Genomic DNA, 16,494 nt, shown 5'->3' with positions numbered 1-16,494 from the left:
ATTTTAACCAACCTATAATTTAATAAACACAAACATACCAACATGACATCATATAAAATACCTACGTAGGTAGTGACTACAATTCGAAAAGTTATTGTTGTGAGTTTATGAAAAATTATTTAATAATAATTGGATAATATTTTCTAAACACAAATAATATTATCTAAATTGAATTGAAGCGCAATTAAATGTTTATAGCTTACCAGCCATTAAATTAAAAATATGAAAGTAAACTAACAGATCTAAAATTCTACGGTTTTACTTACATTAAGTCAAGAATCTCACGGTTCGTCAATTTTAATTGTTAATTGTTATTAAATTGTATACCAATCGCTAGACAAAATAACTATAAGTTATCTAGCGACATACCTACTGACATACTATAAATTTACTATATAGTAGTCGTTTTCGTGAAAACCAGGGGTTCTAAATACTTTGGTTGTTTATGCAGCCGCGCGATCTTTTTTCCGAAATGAATATTTTTTATTATAGTGGATATATTAGTTTAATTTTAGATTTTTATCTAAAGATGCAGATAAGCGTTGAAGCTGTTAAAGCTGTTTTATAAACAATTTTGAGTACCCTCCGAAAATGTACAATAACGTATAACATATAATAGCCAGCTATAGTGTAACCGTCGTATACCGAATACCTGTAGATTTCAATATAAATATCTAACCATTAAACCATCTTTTAAATGATCTGTATGTTAGTCACTAGACCATCTTTGCTTCGTGTAACGTGTTTTTCGTGTGTGCTGATTGTTATAATTTGAACTGAGTTTGTTACGAATTTCTTATATACGGCTGTTACATATTGTTTTTGTACAATTTTTGTTTTTGCGGTTTTTCTCTATTTTTTGCGTATATTGTTTAATTGAAATGTCGATCCGGCCAGATATTCATTCACAAACCAAAAAAACCATATATAATGTGTATAATTATTTTAAAATGTTAGCTAGTAAAGAAGACCAGCCGGAAGTGGCAAATTTTTTCCGACTATTATGTCAAGAAATGACGGCAGATGCTTATGCGGTGAATCGGTCTACTGTACAGAGAATTTGTAAGGAATACAAAACTATATCTATTGGTGTTGAAAAAGAGTTAGGTGTCGGAAGTTCTACAGATATTAAATTTCGATCACCTAGAAAACGTTATAGTCGTGAAAAACCTGTCACTGATCTTGACGATTTCGACAGCGAAATGGTCAGAAGGGTGGTCCACAGTTTTTATGACAAGGAAGAATTTCCCACTAGTGCAAATATTTTAGTGGCATTACGAGAAAAAATTAATTACCGGGGTTCAAAATCATCAGTAAAAATCATTTTGAAAAAACTTAATTTTAAATATAAAAGATGTAATGACGGTCGCAAATTTCTCATGGAGCGATCGGACATAGTAGCTGCGCGCGTAAAATTTTTACGTAAAATGAACGAATTTCGTACAAATGGTAATACTCGACCAATAGTCTATTTAGACTAGACTTGTGTTAACCAAAATGATACTCGAGGACATATTTGGCAAAACCATGAAAATACAGAAGGCTTGAAAGTACCTACGGGGAAAGGCAGTCGCCTTATAATTTGTCATGCTTGATCTCCTTCCTTATTGGTTTTATCAAAGATGCAAAATTAATTTTTCGCTGTAACTCTGGCAATACCAAAGATTATCATTCGCAAATGAATGCTACAATTTTTGAAAAGTGGTATTTGCAAATGCTAATGAACTTGGAAGAGCCCAGTATTATTATTATGGACAACGCATTTTATCATTCTGCATTACTTGAAGACTACCCAAAGTTAAATAGTAGGAAGACGGATGTTCAGCAATGTTGCGCGAAAAAAATATAGAGTTTTCTCCCGTAGAAACACTTGATGAACTACGAGCGAAAATCAAACTTACGATGCCGCGTGGAAAAATTTATAAGTTGGATCAATTGATACACCAAATGGGACATGAAGTGGTAAGACTTCCACCTTACCACTGTCAGTATAATCCCATAGAGTTAATTTGGGCACAATTAAAAAGAAGAGTGGCTGAAAAAAACTCCACATTTAACATATCTGACGTTGAGGCACTTGTCCATAAAGAAATTGACGCGGTAACTGCTGATGATTGGGCCAAATGTGGTGAACATTGTGTGAAAATTCAGGAGGAAGATTTCCATAAAGCAGGACTGAGGGACGAAATATTAGATCCGATAATATTAACAATTTATCCAGATGATAGTAGTTCGAGCGACGATGATGACTACGACGACAATGAGTAAGTTTTAATGTAATTTATTAAAATTCAAAAACAATTGTAAATATTTTAAATGTTATTATTATTATTTATATTTGATAATGTGATAATAAGTTCATAAAAAATGTGTAATATAGAAATATATAATGTTATGTCTTTGTAGTAAATGCCCGTTTCATAACTACATGTATGAATATACGATACGCGCGCGTATTGTACGGGATCGTTGAGTAACTATGAAACAGGTCTATATAACAAGTATAAAAGTGTTTGAAATTATTTTATGCGATAAACATTTTTCGTAGTCCTAATAAAAAACAGCCACCAGGAGCGTGACGGTCAAGCTTCTAGTTTCGCTGGCCGCACAATATTGTCAATTACTACATAAAAATTATTGTTGGACGTACCTGTATAAATACTATAAATATATAATATATAATATATATTTATAACTTTTTTCTCTATACATTTATTAATATTTAATGCAATTTATCTCAATTGATTCTCGATTTACACGTAGGTACTGAAATTAAATATAAAACCAGAGAACGGTCTTCAAATGCCGTATTAAGTACCTATACTGGTAATAAGGTATTTTTTTAATTTCAAACGAAATATTAAATTCTGAATATTATTATTTATGGTATAGAATTAAATAATATTTTGAAATAGATACTTCAAAAAAATAATGCGCATTGAGCCGTTTAAACGTATTACTATTTAATCCTGGAGCGACAAATATTTATCTACATTAAATCCCGGGATAAGAGTTAATAATAAACCAACACTATATAATAGGAATGAATAAAAAATATAAAAAATGTTAAGACCTGATGTTAACCTTTTTAACATATATTTTTATTATAAATCACACAGTTCAGTCTCATAGTAAAAATCAAAAAATGAACGAATGAACCAGACAAATGTCTTCAAAAAAAAATAATTACGATTAAACTCTCCTATCTATAAATATTCAGCATATGAATATTACAGTTATTTATACCGTGCTTCTACGGATTAAGGTTAGCAGGGTTTTTTTTAGTGTGTAGTGAGACACATTATGTGCAGTGAGAAAAGTCATTGTGCAATACAAATTGTTACTTTGTGCAGTGCAAAATAAGAATTTCAGTATGATATTTATTGTATATTATAAAATAATATTTTGTCTAAAATTGAAAAAAAAAAATTTAAAAATGTTTTAAAATACATTTTGAAAATTAATTATTGCGTTTTAGTTTTATCATAGAACGATAATGTTCGATGGTTTTATCTTGCTCTCTGATCGAGTTATATAAGTTGCAAACCGTTATTAACAATTGTGATAACATGATAACATGCTTATCAAAATGTATCATTGACTAACGTTTTTATTTCTTATACTCCAATTTAAATGCTCAATGGTTCACAGTAAAGTTTTCATTCTATATAGAAATTTCTATTTTGGTAATTTGTTTAATATTATAAAATTAATTTTAATCACTATGATAACAGTCAATTGGTTACTACAATTATGTTTGTTTCGCGAATTTGTGAGTACATATTATTTATTATTATATAATTGGAAATTTGTGAATATTTATGTTCTAAACTTGGTTTTTTATTTTTGCATGACCTATGTTATTTTGTCAATCTGTTCGAGTACAAAATGCTTCAGTCATGGTTAAAAAGAGATAAATCTCCAGCTGCAACTACTACATCTGTTGAAAATAATAGCCCAGTCACTTCATCACACATAAATATCGATGAACCATCTCCATCTACGTCTACGTCTAAACCGATTAAACCGTTGATTATAAGTAAAGTATATGGAGACACTGATGTTTTTCATCATAGTCATAGAAATGGTAGACATTATATAACATGTATCCCTTGTTCAAAACATCCAAATATAAACAAAATATATTCTAAAACGGTTCCAGCCATTGCTCAAATATGTGGTACAATTTATCGAGAAGATGTAAAAAAAAAACATTTGTTATCTGAGGGTCATATTTTATGTACTAGAGCACATCGTTTGTCATCATTAAGTAGCAGTGAAGTCCTTAAAGACAAATCCAGTGCCATTGGTTTGGCTGTATCAAAAGCTAATAATGATCTTGCTTCCAAAATAGGTAGCTGTATGATACATGTGTATAATGATGCTAAAAAATTGACATTGTCAGGATATTCCTTTCCCGGGCGTGTAGTAGTATCTAGGTATGCATCTAATTTTCAAATGAATTCAAATGAATTTGAAATGAACAATACAGATTTACAATACTTATCCCCGAATGGTCACCGTAATTTTTTAGAATGTATTGCAAATACTGATAAATCAAGAGTCATCGATACAATTTTAAATACAACTTTGGCTATTTCCTTAAGATGTGACGGAAGTGTAGATCGGATGCAGGTTGATAAAATTTATGTTTTAGTTAAAATAATTAACAACGATGGTAGTGCAGAATTACTATTTTTAGGTGCAGATGAACCAAAAGAGCGTGGGGTTAAAGGCATGATTAGAGCAATTGAAGATGGATGTGACAAACTATTTGGTGAGGGTAGCTTCAAAAAAATTATTTTAAAAACTTCATCTATTGTGACCGATGGAGCCAAATGTAATACAGGGGAAAAAAATGGATTATGGGCATTACTAAAACAAATGCGTCATGTGAGTGCTGATGAAAATACTGAGGCTGAGACATCAATACCTCCTTTAATGACCATATGGTGTGCAGCTCATCGGTCTAACTTGGCATGGAAGTCTGTGTCAGAAAGTGTTAGAGAATTAAAACATATTGTTATTGAATTAGTTGCAATAAGTTCATTTTTCCATACATCAGGACTTCGTACATGTGAACTTAAAAGTATTGCCGAAGAAAAAAAATTAAGCCTAATGAGATTACCTAAATTGTTTGAAGTAAGGTGGAGTGAGTTCACTTATGATCTTTTGAATTCAATATTAGTGTCTTGGAATGTGTTGGTTTTATATTTTATGAAATCAACAGAAAAGTCATCCATAGGATTTAAAAATTTTTTGACCAACTATGATAATATATATATAATTGCATTTACTGCAGATTTGTTGTTTTTATTTTCAAATTACCAAAAAAAATTGCAGTCAGATAGTCTTACAATAACCGATATGGATAAATTAACTAAAAATGTACTAGACCAAATAGATTTATTAAAAACTCAAAATCTATTAGGTGGTTGGTTGTATAATTTAGAACTACAAATAGAAAATAGAAAAGAAGAACTATACTTAAAATGTATTAAACTTCATACAACTGAACGGCGCACTAAACAACACAATAAATATGTGACAGACAAAAGAGATAAACAAGCAATTATTAATGAAATTAGAGAAAGTTTAATGGAATTTTTATCTCAAAGATTTATACAAGATATAGACACAATAAATATTTTAAAACCATTTGTCGAACTGTCACAACAATCAAACATTGAACAAGTTCATAAAATATTATGTTATGATTTAGATTTACAGCTCTTCAATCAAGAGTACCAAGAGCTTTTAATGTCTGAGAATATTATAAAGTATAGAAACATGAAACCATCAGATTTACTTAAACTATTATGTACTTCTAATGAATATTGTAACTTGAAAATCGCATTAGCAAGAATAATAGCTGCAAAACCATCATCTGCGGATGTGGAAAGGTTAATAAGTGCTAGTAACAAACTAAAAACGTCTGAAAGAGCAAGAATGATAGTCTCAACAGAAAATTATTATTTATATATTCACTACAATATGCCAGCATTAATTAATTGGGATGTAAGAAAAGCAGTTTTACATTTTATGAAAATGAAGGAAAGAAGGAACACTAATAGACCAAAAGGAAAGTCACAGAACTACTTTAAGGGTATATTTCAAGAAGCGGATCCAGTAAGTTCTGAGAGTGATACTGAGGTAGAGACCGAACCTAATACAGCCAGCGGATTGATAAAAAAAAAAAAGTTTTAAAATTAAAAATTGTTAATATTTTTTGATGTAAAAGTTTAAAATTAAAAAGAAGTTACCTAGTTAATTAATTGTTTTTATTTTTATAAACAATTATTATTACAAATTACCTATTACAAGTACATTTTACTTAGTAAGTATTATTACATAACATATTTACAAAAATATTATTAAAAATGTAGGTAGTAGGTACAGTATACAGTAGACAGTTGTATTATAGCAGTTCAACGGGTAAGTGATAACAGTCCGTAAGTCTGGTCTGAGTAGACAAATCCAACAATTTCAAGAGAAGGAATATGTTTGTGCAGTGAGAAAAAATCGTTAAAAAAAACCCTGAAGGTTAGGATAGGTCGGCGGTCTCGTGACAGTTAACTTATTAAAAGTCAATAACAAAAACTATTCAGATGTACTAAAGTATGTACAATTTAACATTTAACTAAGTAAAATAAATAAAAGTTACGTATTTTATAGTTTTCATTATCAGGAAAAACGAAAAAATGTGTTTAATTCTATTTATTATTTAATAACAGTGTTGTGATATCGCTACCATAGGTTTGATTAAACTAATAACTAAATGTCTAAATATCAACTTTCAAGCAAATGTGACAGATAGTGCCTAGTAATTACTAATTAGTGAAATTACATTTTTGGCGAACTATCTGTGCATTTATGCTATGCAAAATTTTTGGCTAATTTACAGCTACCATTTGGGATAAAATAAAAGTCGTACATACTGTTTGAAAGGTATTTTTTTTTTGATAAACAAAAAAGTTCCTAACATATTTTTGGCTATATATAACTAATTCCATGATATTAAGTAATATGTGTCAAAAATTCAAAAAAAATTTTGAATTTTTTTCAAAAAAGACGTGAAATATTTTGGTATCATTTTAACTACCACACTCATCTAATACAAATATATGAGTAATACTTTTAACAAAGTTAAAATAAACACATATTAATTAATTGTATAAGAAACACACAAATTAAGTATTACCATTAGCTAGTCCTATTATCCATGAGATAATTACTTACAACTATTCATGTGACCAGAACCAAGTTATAAATTACATAAAAAACGATGTCAACATTGACAGTATTCTGTTAAGTGCAGGTGAACAATTGTCCTCATTAAAATTTATTTATGATATTTACAAAAACTTCATTAAAAAATACTCATTTTTGAAATTGTAATACCTAAATTTAAACTTTTTAAAATTGTATCTACTAATATTATTATATGTTTGAATTTTAAAAATAAATATGTAAATAATTTAATTTAAAAAAGTAAAGTTATTGTTGAAATTAAATTAATTTAATTTTTTTAATTCTTTGTTCATATTATTTTTCATAATACATAGTAGTTAGTAACACTTTTTGATAAAATAAAAAATTACTTTAATAATTGATATAATAAAAATTTCAATAAACAATAAAATAATTAATGTTAACTTAAGATTTCAAAAAAAAAAATCAGTAACCAAGTAACCTGTATGTGTCAAAGAGGTAAAAAATACAATATAAATAAATTCATAAAATCCTATTTTTAATATATTATTTCAAAAAGATATTACAATTATCAATCAATATTATTTAGATTTTTTATTCTTCTTCGTTCTCTTCGTCACCGTCTTGATCGTCTACATCCACATCACCATTATGCATACCTTCTTCATCTTCTTCATCATCATCACCAGCAATTTCAGCATTTTCCAATTCAGCCTTTTCCATTTGTCGCACCAAGTCAGCTTCATCACTAGCTGTAACCACTTTCGGCTAAAAAATTTAATTAAAAATATTAAATTTTTAATTGTATGTGGAATTATATAAAATAACAAATAATATTATATTGTTTAGTATATAATAATAAAATTTGAAATATAATAAAACAAACACTACACCTGTTAAAAAAAAGTTAATAATTGTAATAATTAAAAAAAAACACAGTCTTTAGAACTTCATTCTAAAATAATTTAAAACGTATAATAAATTGCTTTACCGGCATTTGGATTTTGAATACACCACCAAGAGTTTGAATAGTTTTGTCAATCTCTTCAATAGCAGTTTGCAATGCTTTTAAACCATCAGTTTTTTCTGGTGTGGCAGTTGTCATTACTAAATTAACAAAAATTAATTATAAATTTTAATAAAATTAAAATTTTTTTATATATTTATAAGATATTGTAAGTACAATTAAATAAATAATACATAAATACCATATAATGGTGGAGCAATTAGATTGATTTTGATTGGAAGCTCCTCTGTTGAACAAGCCAAACCCGCTTTTAACGCTGTCTTAACAGCATCAATTCCTTCATATCCATAACAAGCAACTTCAATATCAGCTCTTATTTTTACTGCTTGAGAAGTTAATTTTCGTTTAATATTATTAAGCAATACATTCTGAGTATTCTCATCTAATCCACATTCAGCTAATATAGATGGATCCCTAAAATAATCAAAATATTGTTGAATAATTTCTTGTACTAAATGAAAACAAAATAAAAATAAATATGAATAACAATATCACCAAAAGCTTAATTTACCTCAAAATCTAAAAATAATTTGTAGAAAATTCTTTTTTTATTACATCCGAGATTGATGTTATAAAATATTAGCAAAATAAATTTTACAAGATAATATATCATTAAGATTTTAATAATACCATTATTATTTTAAAAGAATAACAAATTTATTATACAAAATGTACTTAGAAAATTATATGATTTGATCATATTTAAAGAGTGATTCACAAAGTTTGCCCAGTCTCAAGTTTTCTTTATTCTTTTAACAATCAATTTATTCAAATTCTGATTTTTAAAATTTTTAAATATTTTAAGAACCATACTTTCAAATAGTAGAAAAGTATTTATTTTAAGAAATACCCTGTGGCAATATAAATGTTTAATTGCAAATGAGAACCCTTTTTCTAATGTAAATCATATTCAGGATATTTTTTTCAAAATTTTAATATACTTCATTAAAATTCAAACAAATAGGTTTATTACTATGAAAATGTTTAAACTAAAGAGAAATCCATAGGAATGATTTCAAAAAAATGATAGTGTTGGATCAAGTAGTATGGATTTATTCACTTTGATCACTTTAACAAATTATAAATTTAGATAAATAAACATTAATTCATAGTATATTCAAAACTCCAAAACCCTTCTACCTTCCAATCCATTATCATTAATACTAAAAGTTAAATAAATAATTAAATAACAACTTACTCAAATTTTGATAAATCAAAATTTTCAAAAATATCTGCTAGATAATTTACAATAGAAAAGGGACATTTTTATTGGAAAAAAAAAAGTTTGTGTATCTACAATACGCTCTTTAAGTAGTACAAAATGTTACAAGAATTTTAAAGTACAGCATAAGTATGTTTAAAAAATGCATTAATCAAATTTTAAATTAATACATAATTGAAGAAATAAAGGGGATCAGCATACTTGGCATTAATAATGACAATGAATTAAAAACCTTAAAATTATTAAAAAATATACAACTTACTGAACAGCTTGTTTGAAAAAATCATAAGCTGATGACTTCTTTTTAGTTCTTTCCTCATAAAACCAAGCTGTTTTGTGGTATAGCTCTTCAAACTGAGCATCAGATTCAAAGTTTAAAAGTTCTGCAACATGCCGTAAAATTGAATTAACAGCTTTTGCTTTAGCAAATCTTTCAGTACACTTTTCTATATCTTCAGGAGAAACTCTTCTTTTACTCAAATCAATGTAACCTGAAATATATACAGATACAAACATTATTTTCTATACAGAGAACTATGATTACAAATAATAATCTACCTTTTTCTTTATCTACACGAATTACAACTACAGGTTCAGTCTTGCCGATACGAATCAATTTGTTGATGGAACGGATACGTCGCCTGGACAATTCTGATAACAATATCATACCCTCTATGTTGTTGTATTCCAGAAGATGAACATAAGCACCCATCTCTTCAATACTACGGACATTGACCATGACAACATCGTCAATTTCTGGATAGCGTTCCGCATAAAACCGGCACGACAAAGGCATTTTAACCTTATAACAAAAACATAATGTTAAAATTTTTTCTTTGATTTAATGTAAACAAATACCCAATTCACATCAATCAAACTACATACCTTTTAGAAATTGACAAATATACTAAGATTTTGCTAGTATAAAATAAAACTAGTAATAATAAATATATTATTAGGTACCTATACTATATAAAATCAAACTAACATCGCAAAGTAAAAAACAAGAAATTTAAACAAAATTATTACCTGTAATTTACTCCCAAAACCTGAACTAGTGAATTCTTGACGCAATCACAAAAAGATTAAATTCTAAAAACATAACCTCACATAGTCACTGTGGTCATAGTATCACGTGATATGTTACGGTTTTATATGATTTCTTCCATGATTACTCCTATATTAGCGCTCAATTTGAGAGTTGGGCTATAGGTATTAGCTATTATGACTCAGATTTATACACAATGATAATTATTAATTATTAATCAATATTATTAACTTCCCAATAATATAATAATTTGAGATCTATTGAAATGTATAAGAGTTAGTGGCGTAGAAATGGGGGGGATTTGGGGGTCAGATTCCCCCCATTAGCTTTATTTTTTTGTTTTTGCTTACATTATGTAGTATGCACTATAATGTAATATTTTGTCATATTATAATCTATCGAGCTATTGAATTTTAACAGTTTTTTCAATATACTGAATACCATTATCATTTTATTTTCGTTTATTTATAGTTTATAGTAATAAGTAATATTTATTTGGTCGAAATGGTCGATGACTATGATTATGCTTTATTATAGCTTGTCTTATTATTTATAGAAACAACACTATGTGTACTAGTTGTATGTATACTACTAATTTATCTGAAATCTAAAAAAAGAAACACTCACAGGATTATTGATAATTTATTGCACCTATCGATTATTATGAAAAAACGTAGTTCTTAATTATTATACCCACATTTAAAAATCGGCAGTGCCGTCAGACGTCTATGCAACTGCAACATTTTGTATATCGAGTATAAAACTGTATAAAAATATAAAACACTATTATAACTTATAATATTAGTTATTACCATCATATATTATTATTTTAAATTACAATTACTCAAATATTGAAATGTGAATAATAATAAAAATAATAATAATCTACTTTTATACTTCAATAAAAGTACGAAGTCAGTTGTTGATTCAGATCCAAATGAACCATAACCTGCACCAAGTAAATCAAAAGATACAAAAGGATAATCTTCCATATTGTGTTTAATATGAATTTTGAATCAATTCAAATTATATTCGTTGTTCTTCATTGTTAAATATTTAACTAGGTACCTAAGAAAAAAGTTTTGAGAGGGTGGGGTATTTTCCAATTTTCAGCTCCCATTTAGCTGTCGTTTTTTTTTTTTTTGATCCCCCCCTTTCAGAAATCATGTCTACACCACTAATAAGAATATGTACAAAATATGTTCGATATAATTCAATAGAATAAAATGTACGTATAGGTCATTAATCAGTATTTATCGTTATTTAAAAATAACAATTATAATATTATATATTATGAAACTTAAAGGTAAGAACAAGAACGTTATTCATATTTTTTGTGGGATTTTTACGATATTTAAGTTCTTAAGCGAGTTATGGGGTATGTAAAGTATTACGGTTAAACATTTTCAAATCTTGCTTTAAAAATTGAAATATTGTTAAAATATTTATGAGATGAATGTATTGATTTTACCAAGATGTGTTGTTGTATATGTGTGTGTGTATAAACAACAAGTACTTGTTTCAATCTTCAACTTTAAGAGTGGTTTCTATTAAAAAATTGGATCTATTTTATAAGTTTTAAGAGATCATAAAATTAAAAATACATAATAATTTTCAAAATAATTAGAAAAAATAAAGAACTAAAAAAAACAGAACTTTTTATGAAATCCGTTTTTGACAACATCGATCCGATATTTTATTTTTGATGTAACTCAAAAATGAATGACCTTAAATAGTTAAATACTTAAAATTTTCTCCTAGTGTTTATATAAGTATTTTCTACATGTCATTATCAGTTTTTTCTTTTCACATTACGCAACCAAACTAGAGTCTGGATTTTAATATAGTTTATTTGCAACAGTAGGTACACACTTCAGTAATTTTATTGCTCTTAATGGATTATTATACATTTTCCTTCTGTGCCGAATATTTACTGTCAAAGACGAGGTTATATATTTTTCTAAGTATTTTATTTTCAAAAGTTAACAATTTTTTTATTAAATAAGCTAACTATAAATTATAATACTTATAAGTATGTACTATCAATAATTTACCTAGATAAATGATAATAAACTTTAATAATTATCAGTTTTATATTGAAATAAGAAATGTTGTACAAAAAATATATTAAAACAGTTGTAAGTAACTATAAACTAGGAATAACTGAATATTCGTGACGATTTAGCAGTCACAAAATCTACGACGAGAATCAGTTTTACAATATGATAATAGCCAATCTAAATTTTTGATCATCTTCTGATGTAAGCTATGCTCTGTGCTTTTATTTATGTTTTGAAAATATTTTCATAAAAGTTAATATATTTTAAAATAATAAGTGGCTCATGGCAAAAAATTCTTTCGGTATATTCTATATTACGCGCAGAAAAACATGCGATGAACGAATTTTTAGTTCATTTTCCAGTTCACAATGAACGATGTCTTAATTTAATCGTAGTTTCTGTAGGCTCGGTTATGCAATTGTTTAGCTCTTTGCAACATTGTCTGAAACTCACATTGGAGAGCACTTGAATTAGTTGAATTCAATCACATATTAGAGACATCACTAGTATTGAAACGTTTGGCATTGAATTCAACCGTCTATTTGATGAAGCTGCAGTGATATTATGAATTAACGCATCTGGTCTGGCCGTGCCTTTATTTGGTTTCACAGGAACCTGCAGCATCGATGATAAGGGTGACGACAAACGAATTTAAGCTTTTGTTGTTGGCTCCATCATTACTTCGTTCGTCATTGTAATACAACGTCTCATTTCTGAACATACCTACATAATAAAAATTGGCCAAGACAATTGGTGACGGACCATGTGCAGAAGGTTTGTCCGGAATATTTTGTCTAGGTACCATGGAGGTGGCCGGCTTAACTGCATTATTATCTCCGTCAGACGTTATAGGGGTGATGTTCGTTATAAAACTGTAGGTATAGTCTTATAGTCAATTCGTGACTTGTCATGACTTTTATGGATTGACCAAATGATGGTTCTTTTGAACAATATTGAAATAAACAGCTAGGCGGATACGAATATTTTATATTTCAATACTAAATGGTTGGTAATAACAACAATAGGTAGGTATACTAACTAATGTATATAATTTTTGTATTTTGGGTACATAAATACTTTATAATTTATAAATAATTTAATATACTATTATAGTAATATTTATTATATTTATAATTTTTATAATTTAATTTATATAATTTTTAGTACATTAATATTCCTTACATAGTATAGGAGAAAATTGTACGATTTAACCAATAGTTTAAATTAGATAATATAACTATATTACCTCATTTTAAATTTTAACTTTTTTTTTATTTATCAAAAGATATATTTACAATCTATACTTAATGTAGTATATAACAAGTAATTTTTTTTTTAAATTTTTGAAGTATATATTACATGAAGAACGTGTTTGAGGAAATTAAATATTAGTAGCACCTCTGAGATTTTATTTGATTTAATTCTAATCTGTTTTTTTTTTATTATTATTATTATTATTTTAATGGTTTAGTAAATAGTAAGTCTCTAGGCCAATTTATTTTTAATCTTTTGGTGGTATTATCTGGAATAGTTATTACCAAGGGCATCCAGTACCTACTCGTAAATCGTAAGCTAATCGATTAGAATACTTCCAGTGGACGAATGTTTGATGGTTTATGTTGTCCCTAGGGCCTAGATTTGAAAGCGTACGACCAAATTGAAGCTAAAATTAATTTGTAAATAAGTATTTTGTTTTTTAAGACTGAGCCTATTTTTGTGGTAGGGTGATATCGAGTTACTGTGTCTTTCAGCAAAGTATCTTTCTTCAAGGTATGATTTGAGTATAAGATAGTAGGCAGAGGCGTATTTACGATTTTAGCGCCTTTTTTTCCCCTAAAAAAAATTGTTGGAGGAGGCTGATCAATTTTTACACATCGGTGGCTTACCTAAAAAAAAAGGTCATTAGATAAAAAAAGTTTAACCCAATTATTTTTTTTTTTTTTAATAATATTTTTCTAATTTAACGTTCCTTTATAGTTTGGCGTCCGAGGGCGATTGCCCCCCTTCGCCCTCATATGAATACACTCCTAGTATTAAGGGGTAAGTATAAAAAGGATCTTAGTTTAAATAAGAGTCAAAAATATTAACTAAAATAGTTAAGTAGCATCATAAAATTGTACAAATTTATTTATATTATAGATTAGATAAATATTATAAATATCTAGTACCTATAAACTATAATAGATTCTATAAGAATTAACGAGTAACAAATAAAAAGCACCCTTCCAGTTATATGCTAGTATTCTATAACCTAAATAAGACATTTAAATATTCTTATAAGTACGTATTTTTTTTTACACTATTGCATCTCTCTTCTAATCATTCTCAATTTAAACACTGCTCACAATTAGTACAGTTTAAATCATGATCTAAATATACGCGAAAATCTTTCAGACAACGGTTATAATTTATAAGTTTATAACTACTACGGTCTAGTCCAGTGGTCTTCAACCAGTGGGTCGGAAGATGGTTTACGGACTGCAGTTAGTCAAATTGAGATAAGGTAGAATCTATTATGTAAAAACACTCAAAGGTAAATATCACATTAAATTTTTTGTACGTATTTTATTTTATTATATTTTTTCATATGAATTCTATACATTTTCAATTAATAATTATTAAATATTTTACTTACTAAAATGTAAATTTTATTTATTTTGTCATAATATTACTACTACAAAGCATTAAGCAATTGTAGCTTTTATTTATTTTTCTACAAAGCTTATGTAAGTTGCGAAAAATTAAGGTCTAAAAAATTAGGTCGCGAACCTTCAAAAGTTGAAGACCAGTGGTCTAGTGTAATAGTGTACACTACGAGTAGTGTACTAACCTACTAACACTACTAACAGTACTAACACTATTAACTACGAACTACGATTAATGATATTGTCTATACTCTATACCATAGAATATAACAGACTATCAGCTGTAACCGTGGAAGTTATCATTGTCACAATGTCGCCAAACCTTACGGTATACTAGATTTCAGTTACGTATTGCTTGATAATTTAATGCATACCTTTAAAAATCAAGTATTAGATCTTATTGAAGAAAAACTTATTAGTTCATATTTAATAAATAAAAATAAGCTGTTAATAAATGATACATAATTTAAAAATTTACCTAAAGTTAAAATTTCAAAATGAATTAATTGTTAACTAATAAGTTATTTCAATGATTATTAGTGTATTTTTAAATAATGAAACAATAATAAAACCGCAATTAAACAAACATTTTATAATTACATATTTAGATTGCAATGCCTTAATAGTAACAGAAACAAATATTAAACACCATTAAACAACTTATATCAAAGCAGTATTCAAAACAATTATTCCAAATATAATACCAAATCGATAGTCATCACAATCATTAGTATGCCCTCCTAAATAAAAACAGCACCTATTAATATGTGATTAACCTAACATTATTTATTTTAAGTTTAACTATTGCTTCACATTGCACAGAAATAGTTCACAACAATACTAAATATAATAGGTTCTATTAATGATAACTCCTTCAACAACTGTACAATAGTTCTGCCATTAATTGGCTAGAAGATTGATCCATAAATTACTATACGTAATTCTTTACAGTTATAGTATGTGAAAGTAATTATAAATGTAAGTAATAACTTCAAAGATCAATTATAGATTTATTGATAAACTTCTACGGTACATGTAATTTGTAACAACTATTTAAGTATTTCAATTACTACTTTAACGTTCAATTAATTGTTTTGTTCTTCTTTGCAATAGTCGACATAGACGGAAACAATTAAAAATAGTTAGTAAACACTAACAATGATAAGTTTTGGCGCATTACTGCGTTGCAACTGTATGTGGATTGCCGAGTCTATTCTGACGTCGCTCTTTGAAACACGCCCCAAACAACACAAGTAGCTGACATATATCTATTATCCGTG

General features: G+C 27.6%; 2 protein-coding genes across 4 annotated transcripts; one reads left to right on the top strand and one right to left on the bottom strand.

Annotated features, from left to right (window-relative positions):
- Positions 1 to 1,827: 1,827 nt before the first annotated feature.
- On the top strand, positions 1,828 to 2,268 carry LOC112599193. The gene has a single exon (XM_025346009.1). The coding sequence runs from the start codon at positions 1,828 to 1,830 to the stop codon at positions 2,266 to 2,268; it is 441 nt and encodes a 146-aa protein (XP_025201794.1).
- Positions 2,269 to 7,742: 5,474 nt separating this feature from the next.
- On the bottom strand, positions 7,743 to 10,563 carry LOC112598773 (eukaryotic translation initiation factor 2 subunit 1). 3 transcript variants are annotated; one of them, XM_025345376.1, is made up of 7 exons: positions 10,491 to 10,509; positions 10,347 to 10,379; positions 10,020 to 10,263; positions 9,724 to 9,952; positions 8,421 to 8,653; positions 8,204 to 8,319; positions 7,743 to 7,980 (listed from the first exon to the last, which is right to left on the bottom strand). In XM_025345376.1, exons 3-7 carry the CDS (start codon positions 10,255 to 10,257, stop codon positions 7,807 to 7,809), a joined length of 990 nt encoding a protein of 329 aa, XP_025201161.1. In that variant the 5' UTR covers positions 10,258 to 10,263; positions 10,347 to 10,379; positions 10,491 to 10,509; the 3' UTR covers positions 7,743 to 7,806. The 3 variants fall into 3 exon arrangements, with proteins under 3 accessions (XP_025201161.1, XP_025201159.1, XP_025201160.1); XM_025345374.1 differs by lacking the exon at positions 10,347 to 10,379 and having other exon boundaries at positions 10,491 to 10,563; XM_025345375.1 differs by lacking the exon at positions 10,491 to 10,509 and having other exon boundaries at positions 10,347 to 10,401.
- Between the last annotated feature and the right edge of the window lie 5,931 nt (positions 10,564 to 16,494).

Source organism: Melanaphis sacchari, unplaced genomic scaffold (assembly GCF_002803265.2).
Source record: "Melanaphis sacchari strain LSU unplaced genomic scaffold, SCAv2.0 Contig4_pilon_pilon, whole genome shotgun sequence".
NCBI lineage: Eukaryota > Metazoa > Arthropoda > Insecta > Hemiptera > Aphididae > Melanaphis > Melanaphis sacchari.
Note: the sequence above shows the minus strand (reverse complement) of the source record. Positions and strands in the feature narration are given on the sequence as shown.

Coding starts and splice junctions, on each gene's coding strand:
- LOC112599193 (XM_025346009.1), top strand. CDS start 1,828: ATGTTGCGCGAAAAAAATATAGAGTTTTCTCCCGTAGAAACACTTGAT.
- LOC112598773 (XM_025345374.1), bottom strand. CDS start 10,257: ATGCCTTTGTCGTGCCGGTTTTATGCGGAACGCTATCCAGAAATTGAC. Junction 9,953..10,019: donor TCGTGTAGATAAAGAAAAAG/GTAGATTATTAT, acceptor TATATATTTCAG/GTTACATTGATTTGAGTAAA. Junction 8,654..9,723: donor TTTTTCAAACAAGCTGTTCA/GTAAGTTGTATA, acceptor TGATTATTTTAG/GGATCCATCTATATTAGCTG.